This window comes from Trachurus trachurus (genome assembly GCF_905171665.1).
Source record: "Trachurus trachurus genome assembly, chromosome: 3".
Lineage (NCBI taxonomy): Eukaryota > Metazoa > Chordata > Actinopteri > Carangiformes > Carangidae > Trachurus > Trachurus trachurus.
In genome coordinates, this window is record NC_139893.1 from 29,452,376 (window position 1) to 29,466,619 (window position 14,244).

At 39.9% G+C, this 14,244-nt stretch overlaps 1 protein-coding gene across 2 annotated transcripts in view; it reads right to left on the reverse strand.

Annotated features, from left to right (window-relative positions):
- Nucleotides 1-12,372, reverse strand: part of LOC311007627 (uncharacterized protein) — a 36,873-nt gene extending 24,501 nt beyond the window's left edge. For both annotated transcript variants that reach the window (XM_084000883.1, XM_084000882.1), the window contains exon 1: nt 12,114-12,372. In XM_084000883.1, coding sequence (XP_083857009.1) covers nt 12,114-12,172 — 59 coding nt within the window. In that variant the 5' untranslated portion in view covers nt 12,173-12,372. The remainder of the gene's footprint in view (nt 1-12,113) is intronic.
- Between the last annotated feature and the right edge of the window lie 1,872 nt (nt 12,373-14,244).

A 14,244-nucleotide genomic window follows, 5' to 3' on the forward strand; every position in this document is an offset into this window, starting at 1 on the left:
CAGACATCAACAGACCATCAGCACAGCTCCTACTGCAGGGGTCAGTTAAAGTTCAAGTTAATGTATTCACACAGTCCAGCTACGTATTCAAAACTCAAAATGGAAATATTCCATAAAGTGAATTTCACTTTGGCATATTGGCTATATTTGAAAAAACAAAACAAAACAAAAAACATTTCTGTTGCTTTGATCGATGAAGCTGTGCAGTAGTGTCAGAAACTGCAGTTCCTCTACTGACCACTAGACTGTATCTCCAATAGTGAATCAGTCTCCATAGACTCCCATGTTGAAATGTCCAACTTTACAGCAGAAATAAACATGTTTACAGCTCAGTACCAAAACAGCTTTGGTTTAGATTTATTAAGGCTTCAAGATATGCGGTAATCAAGGGTGTGGTCACCTTGAGTGACGAGTGGTTGACTACCACAAACTGACATCTGCATTTTTAATTTTGCGTTTGAGTTAGGTGGAGTGGCAACAGTGGGGCAGATCACTCTCAGCTTCAAATAATCTTACAGAATGTCTTTGATTTTTCTTGATCATCTGGAAATATATTAAACTTTACTGCTGTGAGAGACACAGACCATGATGGTTATAAAGCTGGTTTCGTAAATCCCTCCCTCCTTCTGGGTTACAGATACACTACAAGGGTGAAAGTATGTGGATGTGGAACATCTCATTCTGAAAGCATGATCGTTAAACTGCTGCTGTAACAGCCTCCGCTTCCCTGACATCAGGCTCTTCACCAGATGCTGAATCCGGCTGCAGGGATTTACTCCCAGTCAAACACAAGATTGTTAGAGAGCTGATGTTGGGTGAAAACATATAACTTGTTCCAGCTCATCCCAGTTCACTCCTGTTTCTTTTAAATAGTTTCTAAAACACGTTTCTTTCACAGACAGTAAAAGTAAAAAGAAAAATCCTGTTTAAATTTTCACACATTTTCCAACATTGCTTACTTGTGTGTCTACTTTTGTTTTTAACAACTCTTTATCTTTGCATGGTTTGTTGCTTGTTTACTGTTATCCTTATGAAACACTTTGTAAGCTAAATATGAAAGTACTATGTAAATCAAAAGGATGCCAAAATCCTTTTTTTTGTCACAAACAAAGATGATGAGTAATGGCTCCAGTCCTGGACTGGAAAACCAAACCTGCATGATCAGAGTCTCTGACCCGGTGTCACAGCTCTCGTCTTGGTGAAAAAAAACAAACTCTCCTCTTGGTGGCCCGTGAACCATAATCTCTTGTTTATGACAGATAAGACTACACAAATACACACATTGTAGCATGATATCCATCAACCCACCGCTTGAAAACAAATGCACACGGCCGGGAGGAGGGTTAAAACAGCGGAGAAGTGTCGACTACTGGCTGGTACAATGTAATGATCATTGTCAAACCCCTTTTTTATGGAAAAGCAATACTCGTATTCTGCACCCCTCTAAACGCCCCGTGGATGTATTATTTTTGAAAAAATATAGCTTTTAATAAGCATTTTCCATATTCAACCTTTAACTGCAGAATTACAGTTGTACCATTTAGCAGTAGACACTGGCAACTACATCAACTACAACTACAATTGAATTCTGACTGCAGTGACTTAAAAGGCAATTCCAGGCTAATTCAATCTGGAGCTATTTTCCTAATATTTGAGGTGAAAAGAAGGAATCTGAAGATTTTCTTTTTAATATCTCCTCATTTGCAGTAGTTCTGTCTGTCCCCGCATCGCCACATCAGCGATGAATGGGACTAGACCGATCTTACGCTGTTTAGGCTATTTACATCCCACAAAACCACATTTTTCCCCCACAGACAACGTCAAATGGCTATTCAAACATACACCAAGGGGTTTTTTTTTACTTCAAAAAGCCCGACATGTTTGTAAACGGAGCTGTACAAAGTCTCACGAAGTCTCGCGCAAGAGTCAAGATGACACGCTCAGTTTACAGGCTGAATAAACAATATCCAGACTAACTCTTACCGCTACGAAGATGTTGTGGCTCCGAGCTGATATTCCTTTGCTGATAAAACAAATGGGAGAGCTTCAGACGACCTGTAAACAGTTAGCCGTCAACTTGACTCTCACACGAGACTTTGTATTACAGCTCCATTTACAAACATGTCCGCTTGCTTGAAGTAAAGAAATCCCTTGGTGTATTTTTAGTTTAGTTTAGTTTAGTTTATTTATTTATTTCATTCATTTATCAAGCATAAAAACAAAAAATAAAATAAACAGTGACAATACTGTAACTCTTGAATGAAAGGGGGCAGAAAGAAGCAAACTTATATTAATTATTTTTGAATAGCCATCTGACGGTGTCGGTGGGAAAAAATTACGGTTTTGAGGGATGTAAATACTCTTAACAGCGTAAGATCGGTCTGCTCCCATTTATCGCTGCTGTAGCGATGCAGGGACGGACATAACTACTGCAAAACAGAAGCAATTAAAAAGAAAATCTTCAGAATCCTCCTTTTACACCTAAAATATTAGGAAACTATTAGCCGCATGTTGAATTTGCCCGTAATTGTCCTTTAAAAGAGGTTCAAACTACTGACAGAAGTGCCAAAAATGTTGCAACCATTCCCTGTCTAAATGTAAAATTTGAACTATCATATGAGCAGCTAATTGCAAACAAATGATCCTTTGACTTACTAACCTGCTGACGGACCCAACAAGCATTTGAGAAATTGCGTGAACATTTTGTTGCACAGTGTGAAGGGCAAGTTCAGTTACGAAGTCCTGAAAGATGGGTCTAAAAACCAAAGTCATCTGCCAGTGTACATGTTGTAAAAATGTGTCTATTATTAATGCTTGAAAAACATTTGATATTTACTTTTATACAAATGTAATGTTAAACTGAGAAGTACCAACCAACTGACAGCAGCTGAAACAAACTCATGTCACATAATGGAAACACTCACTAACACTAACCTTAACCCTTGTCTAAACAGCACCAAATGTTGTAGCATGAGCAGGATATATGCGTTTCTGTACATGTTTGTTGAGAAATGAACATTTTAATCATGCCATATGCTGTACCTACCACTTTGATGCCCAACTGCTCATTAATCACTTGACAGATTGAGACTGAGAAATCTCTATGGAAAACTTTGTGTGAGGTTTTTTCACAGGTAAGTGGGCTGAAAAATCAGAGGAAAAAATGAGTTTGTCTTAAATAGAAAGCTCATTCACTTCTTCTGTATGATCGGCTTCAGGTTCCAGGGGGCGGGACTTGATAACAATAACTCTTTTTATTGTCCAAGCACATCTGGTGGAGCTTGAGCCAGCTGCTGTGCTGTTTCACTTAATTTCAATCTCTGGAGAGAAACAAAGAGAGAGAAAGCGGGAGGGAGGGGAAGGGTGGAGGTGAGGAGATGGAGGAGGAGCAGGAGAGAGGATGGAGAGAGATTTTAATCCTGCAGACCTCCGGATCGCCATCATACTTATGGAGGTCTGGAGAACATCTTGTCAGAAAACTGGAATAACAAGAGCTTTGGAAATATTCAGTCAGCCCTCTGATCGGCTGTTAGCAAGAGATCGTCCACTGCTGAAACCAGAAACTGTTGTTGGACTTTAGTTGGCTACAAACAACTTTTCCAAAGTCTTATGTCATTGTTTTTAAGGGAAAAATCCAGTTTATCACAAATGGACCCTTTTTTTAATCAGTCATGATGGGGTGGTACAAGTTCACTGCAACACTGATGAAAATAAGTTGGGTGGAAAAGAAGCAAAAGACATCAGGGAATCAGCGAGTTTAGAAATAAACTTATTTCAAAGAGAAAGCTAAGGTCAATATTTCCAGTACTGTCTGTAAACCTCCATCACTGTTCTCACCTCAGTTTCATATGCATTGAGAAATTACTACAAAAGACTGAGTACCTCCAAACAAAGTGAACGGAACAACCTGGATGAGTTTCTTCCATCTGTACAGTTTTGTTATTACTGGTCAAACTGAACGAAAGTTTGAAATACATGACAATAAATCGTGTACGTGCTCATAAAATCAGACTCTACACAAAGGGCCCTAGTTTGCTGGCGCAGCGCAGGTGGCGCAAGGTAGCGCAGCCGGTCTAATGCAAGTTTCGACCAGCGCAGCCGAGCGCAAAGTCAGATTGGAAGATTGGCAGATCGCGCTGCGCTGAGATAGGCGTGGCCGCGCAGCAGGGGGAGGCGTCACAGATTCAGCTTGGTGCAGTGGAAGTTTCGTCCGAAAATGTCCCGCCGAAGTTGCGCTGAAAGCTCGCCACCTCCAACCAGGTCTAGTCTCAGCGCAGCGCGGAGCGCAGCAGGTGCAGTGCAAGTTTGGCTGACTGACCTGCAGTGCACACACGTCACCAAGACCTCACAGGCAGATCTCCACAGTTCCAGACACATTTCAATGCAATAAATATCCACAATAACCACTATTTAATGCAACTAATGGAATCAACACGTGAATTTATATCTATATAGATTGTCCCGTCACATCTGACGTCAGATCAAAGCAGAGATCAAAGGCTGTGGCACGCGTAATGGAAACTCCACCTGAATTAACACAGCAGGGACGAACTGGCACTGAAAAGCAGCTGTGGATGTCCCAAAAGCAGGACTGAGGGTGAATGACTGCATGTCGCTGCCGTGTTGAGATACGCACTGCCGTTGTGATGATCGCTTTATTTATTTATTTATTTACTTATTAATTTATTAACGCCAGCGACCGCATCAGGCAGCCGTAATGAAAAACAAAACACAAATCTTCATCTCTCTTAGTCCACCACCACTGCCTCGGTATCAGATAGTCAGTATATAGCCTACTACAGTATACTCTCTATCACAGAAAAAAAGAGAAAAAAAGAGACGGACAGAGAGAGAGAGAGAGAGAGAGGGAGAGAGAGAGCGTCCTTTACGCGGATTTCATCCGTTACGCATGGTGTTTGTTTATCTTTGTCTCATCATCTTGCACAGGGTTTGAATAAATGTGAGTTTCTTTATTAGTTTATTAGTTGTTGTTTCTTATACTATTGGGCAGGGGTTCTCAGTGTATCAGATCAAACCTGATTAAGGATATTTGTATTATTATTAGTAAACTCATTGTTGGTCACTCTGAGCTCGGACCTCCGGGGAAACAGCTGTTTCCTCCGGGGAGAGGTTCGGCCTCTGGCGTCGCTGTTTCCTCCGTCCATGTCAAAGTATAAAATGACAAACTTGCAGCGCGCATCACCCGCCGCGCAGTTAAAGGTGAGGAGAGGAGCTCCTTTGATTGGTGAAGATCTGACTCGGCTGTGTCAAACCCACTCCACGCCTTTCTCTCCTCCTCCTGTCTCCCTTCCGCCCTCTCTCCTCCCTCTTTGCCGTTTGCGCCGGTGGGAGGGACGAGGGGAGGGATTGCGCTGGCGTAAGTCTGACTGCGCGGCCCACCAATCTTGCGAAATGGACCTGGGCCACACCCCGTTGGCGTGGCGAAGCTGCGCTGACGTTAGACTTCACCTGGTCGACGAAACTAGGGCCCATAGTGTTTACTGTGACAGAAATGTTTATGGAGAAATGGATATATCCATCCATCCTTGTAAATGATATTTGACTTATTTTGCCGTTTTAGGGGACAAACAACAATGTTCAAAGAATCAGAAACAGTCACAAACAAAAAAAAAGACAATCCATACACAATCCATGCTAAGGCCAACAATACATGAATTAATAAATATTTTTGAAATATGTTGCCTCTGGTCTTAATCCAGACAGAGATTATATTTCCTAAAAACATATTTGCTGTTGCAGAGTTGTGTAAAAACAGTTTTTCTATGAGACAGATTTCAAGGGCAACAAGTCACTACCTGCATCAAAACATGTGTGAAACTCAAGTCGATTTAGATGAGGCCTGTCTGCTTTGCCTTACTTGCACATTTCTAAAACAATAAATGGCTTGACAAATGAGAATGAGCAGAGAAAAGTCTAAAGTTACATTGAAGTTAAGAAACTGGAGTTAAAAGGTTGCAGGGAGCGACATTGTTCAGTAGGATTTAGTTGTTAGCTGTTAGTTGAGAATAAAAGGAGCCATGAACAGGAGTAGTGGTTTAGTGAAGAGATAAATCAATGTAACTACACTGATTCTCCTCATGTAGCCTACCGAGTCTGGACCTCTGAATGTACTGGGTGTATCTAGTGTTGTTGTGTGTCACTGCAGCACACAGGAACACAATGTGCTGAGATGCAGTGGAGATAAAACATCATTCCTTTAAAATATAAAAATTCAACCCTTGATTTTCTTTGATGACTGCATTGATGATGTGCATTTTTTTTTACACAATAGATTTGTTTGGTTCTTTGTGCTGCGCGGTCTAACACACTGCCACAGCAAAAGAAAACACATGACTCAGTGAGTCACAGACCGCATTGTTAAAGCAAACTAAACTTTGTCAGTGTCACACAGTAATCAAGTGGGTTTTTAACAGCGTTTAAGGTTGTAATGTGTTCACTTTACAGCTGGCACTTAGTTTGGCAGTATATAAAAGGTGAGAAGCCTGGAGAAGGTGAGAAACTCTAGTAATTCTAAAATTTGGTATATCTTTGGCAGGTAGTCGTCTTTGTTGGGAGGTCTGACTCTCTTAGAAACAATCTGCTGGTAAACGCAGCTTGTGAATTTAAAGCAGAAGTGAGTGATCCGGTCGTTTTCGCTAATGCTGCGTTCCAGGCAGGCTTTTGAAATCGTAAATTACAGCTTCAAGTCACAACTTACGACTTTGTAGCGTTCCAGGCAACCCACTCGTGTTTTTCCGACCTGTTTTACCGGTGAAAGTCACTATAACGGCCACTCGTAACTTCCGACGGGTGAACTCGTACCAGATCGAACTGGTACCACTTCACGGTCGGAAAAATACGAGTTTCCTTGAACGCACCATAACAATCCTCGTCGCTACGTCACCACATTCACGGCGTTCCTTGGCTGCACACACAGCCCTGCATGCCGTTCTCTCTCCTCATTGGATAAAAACTGTAGGATACGATAAATGTTTTCTCTTTGGCTCAGAGCACAGCAGAGGGACTGAGAGACCCGTGTTTCAGTCCAAACACTCTATGTAAGTGATTGCTGTCGGAAGATATAACTATTTAAGACTTATATTAACACAAATATATCACTCACTTCTGCTTTAATGGTGTATTATTCATTAAAAGAATGCATCTAACATGAGGACCATTTATCTTTGTACTGGCCAGCTGCCGGTTGAATAAATGCAAATGCCTTCACCTAAAAATATGATTAATTTTCCAAGCATGTCAACCCCTCTGCTCATCAAACATTTGTCTTGGTGAGATCATCACAAAAAGCATCTTTAATATCCAAAAAGACAAATTCTAATATAAAAGGCCGATCAGGACACTTGCCATGGACGTTTGGGAGTGAAACAGACTGCGGTCCTTATTATGTGGGAAAGTGACCTACATAAGATCATGCTCACTGGAGATGCAGTGAGAGCCATGTTGGCAGGAGCCAGTCTTCAGTTCACTGTAAATCGATTTGATGTGTGACAGGCTTGTTTCAGACTCTCACTCAGGACATTATTTGGGTGGAAATGGGTCCAGTGGGAAACAGGTTTCATTGTCTGGACCTCATCATCACTGCAACAACAGGAAGGAATATGAAATCTTCAAAGCACCATGTCAGTGGTTTTGCATGTTTTAGTAGTATACTGTAAGTGAACTAAACCATTTCACCAAAGCGTGACACGACTTTTTAAATTGATTCCCCATTCTAAGGGTTGGTGCCAAGACAGAAAGACATTACTGTAGCAAATAAGTATTTGCATTAATGCCACTGTTTATACTTAGCTACTTCCTGCATCTTTGACTGGTTGGACAGCTATCTAGACAAAGATCCATGGGCTGGGTTAATACAGAACAAGAGGTCAAAGTTGAAAACTTTGCAGAATGGACATAATTGCATCATATTAAATTCTCATCTAAGCTTCCAAGGTTTTTCCAAAAAAGTCACAAAGCTGCTAGTTGCCTTTTCTCTTATTCCAACAACAAATGCACAAGGGGCCTCACTGCAAACACTCATGGCTCATTGGAACAAGTACATATGTTATCAACAATCACGTAGCTAATTGGCTGACCAGCAGTGAGAATATGATCACATTTGTGATTACAGGGCTGGACCAGATCACAGCGGCAGCAGGCACATTTATTCCAAACCATCATCTTCCTCGAACCTTTACCCTTAAGGTGCTTTTGTTACCCAGACTCTAGATGTGAATCGTGGTCTTGCGTGTCTCGTGATAGGAATAATGGTGTTAAAATAAACAACGATACTAACGGCGCTAATTTTTTCAGTAACGAGTAATCAAAAGAGTAACTGTTTCCCCCGTTACAACACCATTACAGTTACTGACAATAAGATGCGCCGTTATCAGTGTTACTTGACTCAAGAAGTATCATCAGAAAATAATACACCCGTTTAGAGAGGAACTATGCAAGTCTGGTTGCTTTTCCTCTGTGTCGCTAACCCTCCGCCTGGCCATGTGCATTTGTTTACAACGAAGCCGGCAAAAAATACAGTACATGGAGCGGTGGATGACGTAACCCTCATAAACAAAAGATTGTTGGTTACGGAGCATGTTTGTGTCATTGTGCCGCAGAGATGAGAGCTGGGACACCAGGGCAGAGCAGGAAGTAACGCTCACCATGGGACCTCAATTCAGAAAAAATCTCCATGTAAGTGAACGGGACTTTAACTTTGTGTACTTTTTAAAAGCAACGCGTCCAACACTGCGCTTGTCACAGTCCTGTAGTTTGGATACCATCCATCCAGCTCCTGACCTCCTGGTGACTGTGCTGTCATTAATAAATCAAATGCTTCATTCATTAAAAAATATGTTGCCTCTGGACTTGAACCAGCCAGTGATTATGTTTCCAAAACAACATATTTGCCATTGCAGATCAAATGAATAGAAACTTTATTTCTGAGAGACAGGGTTGAGAAGCAACAAGTCTAGACCTGCGAATATCAAGAGACATTACGGGAAAAGTATAACTCAAGAAGATTTAGAAGAGGCATGCTGTTACAGTGCATTGTCTCTGCAGGCCAGTCTGGTGGTACCTTGAAGGTCTGCTGGATATTAACATGATGCTGTGAAGCATAAATGTGAAAGGAGGAAATTATGGAGGAAATCTCTTTGATATGCATCACTTTTTCCACCATTTACACAATGAGGCAATGGAGGCCTGGGGAACGGCATTTTCTTTGTGTGTGTGTGCAGTAGGGTGGGAGGGGGGGGGGGTTCAGGTCTCCGCCAGATGATGTCATGGCCATTAAGGAGGTTGCAGCTATAAAAGAAGCCATTGAACTCTGAGTTCAGTGTCATTTTCGGTGAAGTCACGCAGCAATGTTCCACCGATCATCGAGGAAACAACAACCTCACTGACAACAAGGAGCAGTAGTTACGAGACGGGTGCAAATGTGAAAAACAGCTCATGAAATTAGGCTGGATCAACCAGGACAGACTGTATCAGGTGTTCAAACCAAAACAATACAACACAGAATTTAGCAGAGGACAAAACTATATGACAACAGATGGGGATTTACCCTTTAATTTCACTAAATGAATCAGGTCTCCATACAATGACAGGTTGCTACTGGAAAAAGAGAGAGTGGTGGGAATGAGACAATCAGGGCGTTTTAGATGAAAGGAGAATATACTCTGATTGGTTTTGTAAATATCAGGTGCTTTTATGCTACAACTCTGGGAAACAAATCTAAGTGTTTCAAACTCATATGGTTTCAACAGCCTTTTTCAGACCATGTAATTAAAGAGTAAAAAAGGAAAAGCAGCCACACAGTTTATTACAGCCCACATACCTTATTATTACTGCGTAATGAAAATGCAAATTATTAGGTTCCTCGTTCAAGTTAAGTCATGTTCGTCGGTCTATATGTTACATCACTAAATGACTTTATTATGTTGTCTCAGGTGACAGAAGAATCATCTCATAAAGGTTCACAAAAGCACATTATAGAAAATATCAAAGCATTTCTTGACATGACTTCTGAATCATACAATGAAGAATTTGCTTTTTTTCCTCCACACTGTATTGATGTCAGAGAGTGAAGGACATTTGTGGATGATGCCAAATAACTGCTAACTGTTGATGTTGACGGTTGCTGTATTGATATTAATATTTTGATTTAGTTCTTAAACTCAAGCAGGTGTGAACATGTCAGTGTAAAATTCCCTTTTGTCTGTTAAAAAGAAGTATAAGAAAAAAACTGTGAATAACCAAAAAGAAGACAAAATGAATGTAATTACACTACAATAGTGCAAGACTGGGTCAAATTATCTTTTTTTTTCTCAAATTGTGATTTGATGGTGATCTTGTTATAAACACTTCATTATCATAAATGGAGGCTTTTAGAATAATGTTTTATATTGTTTTAATTTCATATTTTATCTTTTTTGTGTGTGTTTTATGCTCCAGTTTGCGTGTTTTCTGGGTTTATTTTGGCTGCAGATACTGTATGTGGATAAGATATGAGTTCAGTTAAAACTAAGAAAGAAAAACAAGCGATCCTTCTCTTGCAGGTCTAGAGAAAGTTTTGTCCTCCAACTAGAGTTAATGGCCATAACACTATAGACATTCAGTATTTTATACACTTTTGGATGTATTAACTTTAACTGTAAAATAAATTAAGCAGATAGACATCAGTTGTGAAAATATCAAATGGAAAGGAACACGTTTGGTTAAACGATCCTGTCAGTATTTTGTTATTATAAACGTGGATCATTTTTCTTATTTATTGATATGTAGATGGTAGGTTCAAGTTATAATTTAAGAGCCAATTTGAACAACTTCATTATTCAGGTTCCCAGTGAAAAACATTAACTGACACAAAGGTGAGAATTTGATTAATGAAGTCTTGAAAGTTGATCCAGACAATTCCTACAGGATGATGAGTTAGGTCAGTGTGTTGCTACGCCAAGTGCTACATTATTATTGCACTGCTGTCAAATTCAAAATGGGGACTAATGAAGGAGTTGGTCAGAGGTTCATGCTACAGCACAATAATGAGTCACAACATGGGAGGAAAAGAACCAGACGGTGGATTGACATGATGGAAGAGCAGCACAGTCTCCAGACTTAAAGCACATAGAGCTGCGTTGTGATGAACTGCACAGAGGGTGAAAACAAAGAAATCTGCAGCACATTAGCAGGAACTTCTGCAACAGCTGCTGCCCTTCTTACCCCATCTTTAAAATAAATAAAGAGTTAGGGTTAAACTTTACTTGTTAATTTTATGCCTTCATCTCGGAAACGCTGGGTCATTAAACTGTGTCAATTTCAGAAACAACTGGAAAAATTGAGACGTTGTGAAACCTTTTAGAGTAGTATTGGTCAAACTTATAAACTACTCTCTCTTCCTCTCTAAAATGTGATAAACAGTCTAGGAAAGGAGTAACAAGTAGTGTTTCCCTCCGATCTAGAAGAAGTACAGAGTAGCAGGGAACTTAATTTTTTTTTTTTTTTTACCAAAGTGAACAGAGAGAAGTTGAATTCAAAAGTAAAATACAATGTCTTAGAATTATCTAAAAGTAAAGTTTATTTCCATCAGTAGTTTATCATTGTTTTCTTATGTGATGATGATGGCATACATCACAGTCTGTTTTTATTCTTGATCAGCAACAGAATCAGAGGTAACACTTTATTTTAAGGGGTCCTTGTTCCTGTGTATCTACCTAATTAATTACAGTGTAATTACCTATGTAACCCTATGTAATAACATGTACTTACATTGTAAATATATAGTGTATTTTGGTGTACTTACAGGTCCTTGTTACACTTGTAATAAGAAATGCCAAAGTGGCCTCTCTCTTTGCACAAGCATTTCTTATTACAAGTGTAACAAGGACCTTTAAGTACACAAAAATACACTATGTATTTACAATGTAAGTACATGTTATTACATACGGTTACATAGGTAATTACACTGTAATTAATTAGGTAGATACACAGGAACAAGGACCCCTTAAAATAAAGTGTTCTGCTGAGCACACCTGCAGCAGACTGATGATTCAATCTTGCAGGTACAAGTGAGAACCAAACAAAGCTGTCATGTGTTAAACACATTTCTCTCTGACCTGATGAGGTTCTGCAGGAGCTGTCTGCTGGAGCTCCTTCTTCTGATGGACTCTGACATGGTGGACTGGGCTGGGTCCTGATCTGTGGTCCCGGGGTCTTGCTGTGGTTGTTGTGTACAGCCTCTGGTTCTGCTCTTGGTTCTGGTTCAGGAGTCTTAGACCCTTTCCTACAGCTGTTCTGCTTTTCTTCTTCTGTCTCTTTAGCTCATGTCACCCTCTCTCACTCACTCTCTCTCTTCTCTCTCCCTCTGTTTAGTGGCAGCTCTCTCCTCCCTCCATGTGTTTTTCATTGAAGCGTTTTAACCCACCCACCCTTACTCTAACAGTGGTCACGTGACTCTCCCTGGGGGAAAAGTAAGATGATATCATAACAGTGGATCACTGACAATATTATATGCATGTGCGTAGTGAGCCTGTGTACTGTAGTTGTGCGTGTTTATATACAAAAACACATTTGAGAGTCCGGCCCCTGTGTGACTCACTGCTCTTTAAAAACCCAACAGTGACTGCAATGTGAAACTTGACCCACTTCTTTTGTTATAATATATATTGATATTTGTTATCTCTAACTTGGAAGGCAAACATATTAATTTCAACAAACCTTCTTAACCTGCAATTTGATCATTGTCCAGTTAACTTGTTAATTTCAGTTGACTAAATTTATGAGTTTTCTTCTGTTGAAGATAGAAGAGAAAACACTGGGAAGTTGGTCAAATACCCCCAACGAAGACAATATAACTTTTAATCCATGGTCATTTACTTTAACTGCACTGTCTTACCTTTGTGTGATTTCTGCTTGTCCCTATAAAAACATCAGGTGATAACTGACCCAATCATGGCCTAAGTATAAAAGAGCTCATAAAGTAGTTTTAGCCCAAATGAACAAATATAAACTTTTACAAGACTATTGGAACTGAGCTAAGGATGTTGAAACAGTGCTTTTCAGTTCATTTTCAGATTGTATCACAGTGTTGACTAACTGAATTCATTGCCCTGACAACAATCAATGGGTGGAGATCCCCTTATTCTGCTGAACATATTGTATTTCCTATCAAATGTGAGTAACATTTGAAACGTTTGCATTAAAGACAGCAGAACACTCACAAACAAACAACAGCAAAATAACAATGGTGACAAACATATGATTAGGAACCGCTGACAGGCAAATTTTACTGTGAATTTGCAAATTGTGAAATTGTATGGAGTGAACCGCTAAACATCCCTTTGTGGGGTTGATAAAGTAGTATATGTGATCTGGAATTATGCAATTAATAATTGGAATGAATCAATTTCATTCAAAATACAGCAATTAAAGTAACATTGCGGAGTTTTTCGGCCTTCAAATAATGTTTCCAGACTCACTGCAATGGTAGAAAAATGGTTAATAGGATGAATGGTGCTGCCGCCGCAGCCTGAGCCGGGTCGCGTCGGCTGAAACTGCACTATGTAACTTCCCTGCACGGGTACGAAACACTGCTGATACGACCCCTGATCATCTGAAGAAGCAAAAACGGATGCATGTTGTTCAAGTGAATATTTAAGGAAGGACAAGCTGAGTCCAAGTTGAACTTTTGTCTCTGTCTTTCTGGTAAGTTTAATTGATATTGGTGAGAAACAAAATTAAAACACCAAGACGGACAGAATGCAAACAGCACTGTGTGCAAATGTAACCTAGATGAATAAGACAATAAACTTATAAAATTAAGATCAAACCTAAAAGTAAGCAAACATAATAATTATTGTGTTTAATTTAACAGAATGTCATCAAAGCAGTCAAAAAGCAGAGTACTGTTCAATTTATCATTATTTTATGTTTACTGCTCCTTTAATAAGTGCCGGTCAGGTGACTATAGCGCCGCTTACTGGAGGGAGAGGAATAAACAGAGTAACAGCAGAACGCTACCGGCAGCAGCAGGCGGATAACTCGTGAGTGAGAGGAAAAAAGAGAAACAATTAGGAGTGAAAAGTGTGTATTTTGAGGTTTTATACCCTGTTTTCTTTACTTTTTGAGGAAGATATTGTACTCGACTGCTGTCCACGTTGCTGGAATCGTTTTTGTTTTGTTTCAAACGAGGATTTGGTGAGTGAAACTATTTTCTATGTGTGTGTATTGCGGCAGATAATCCTTTGC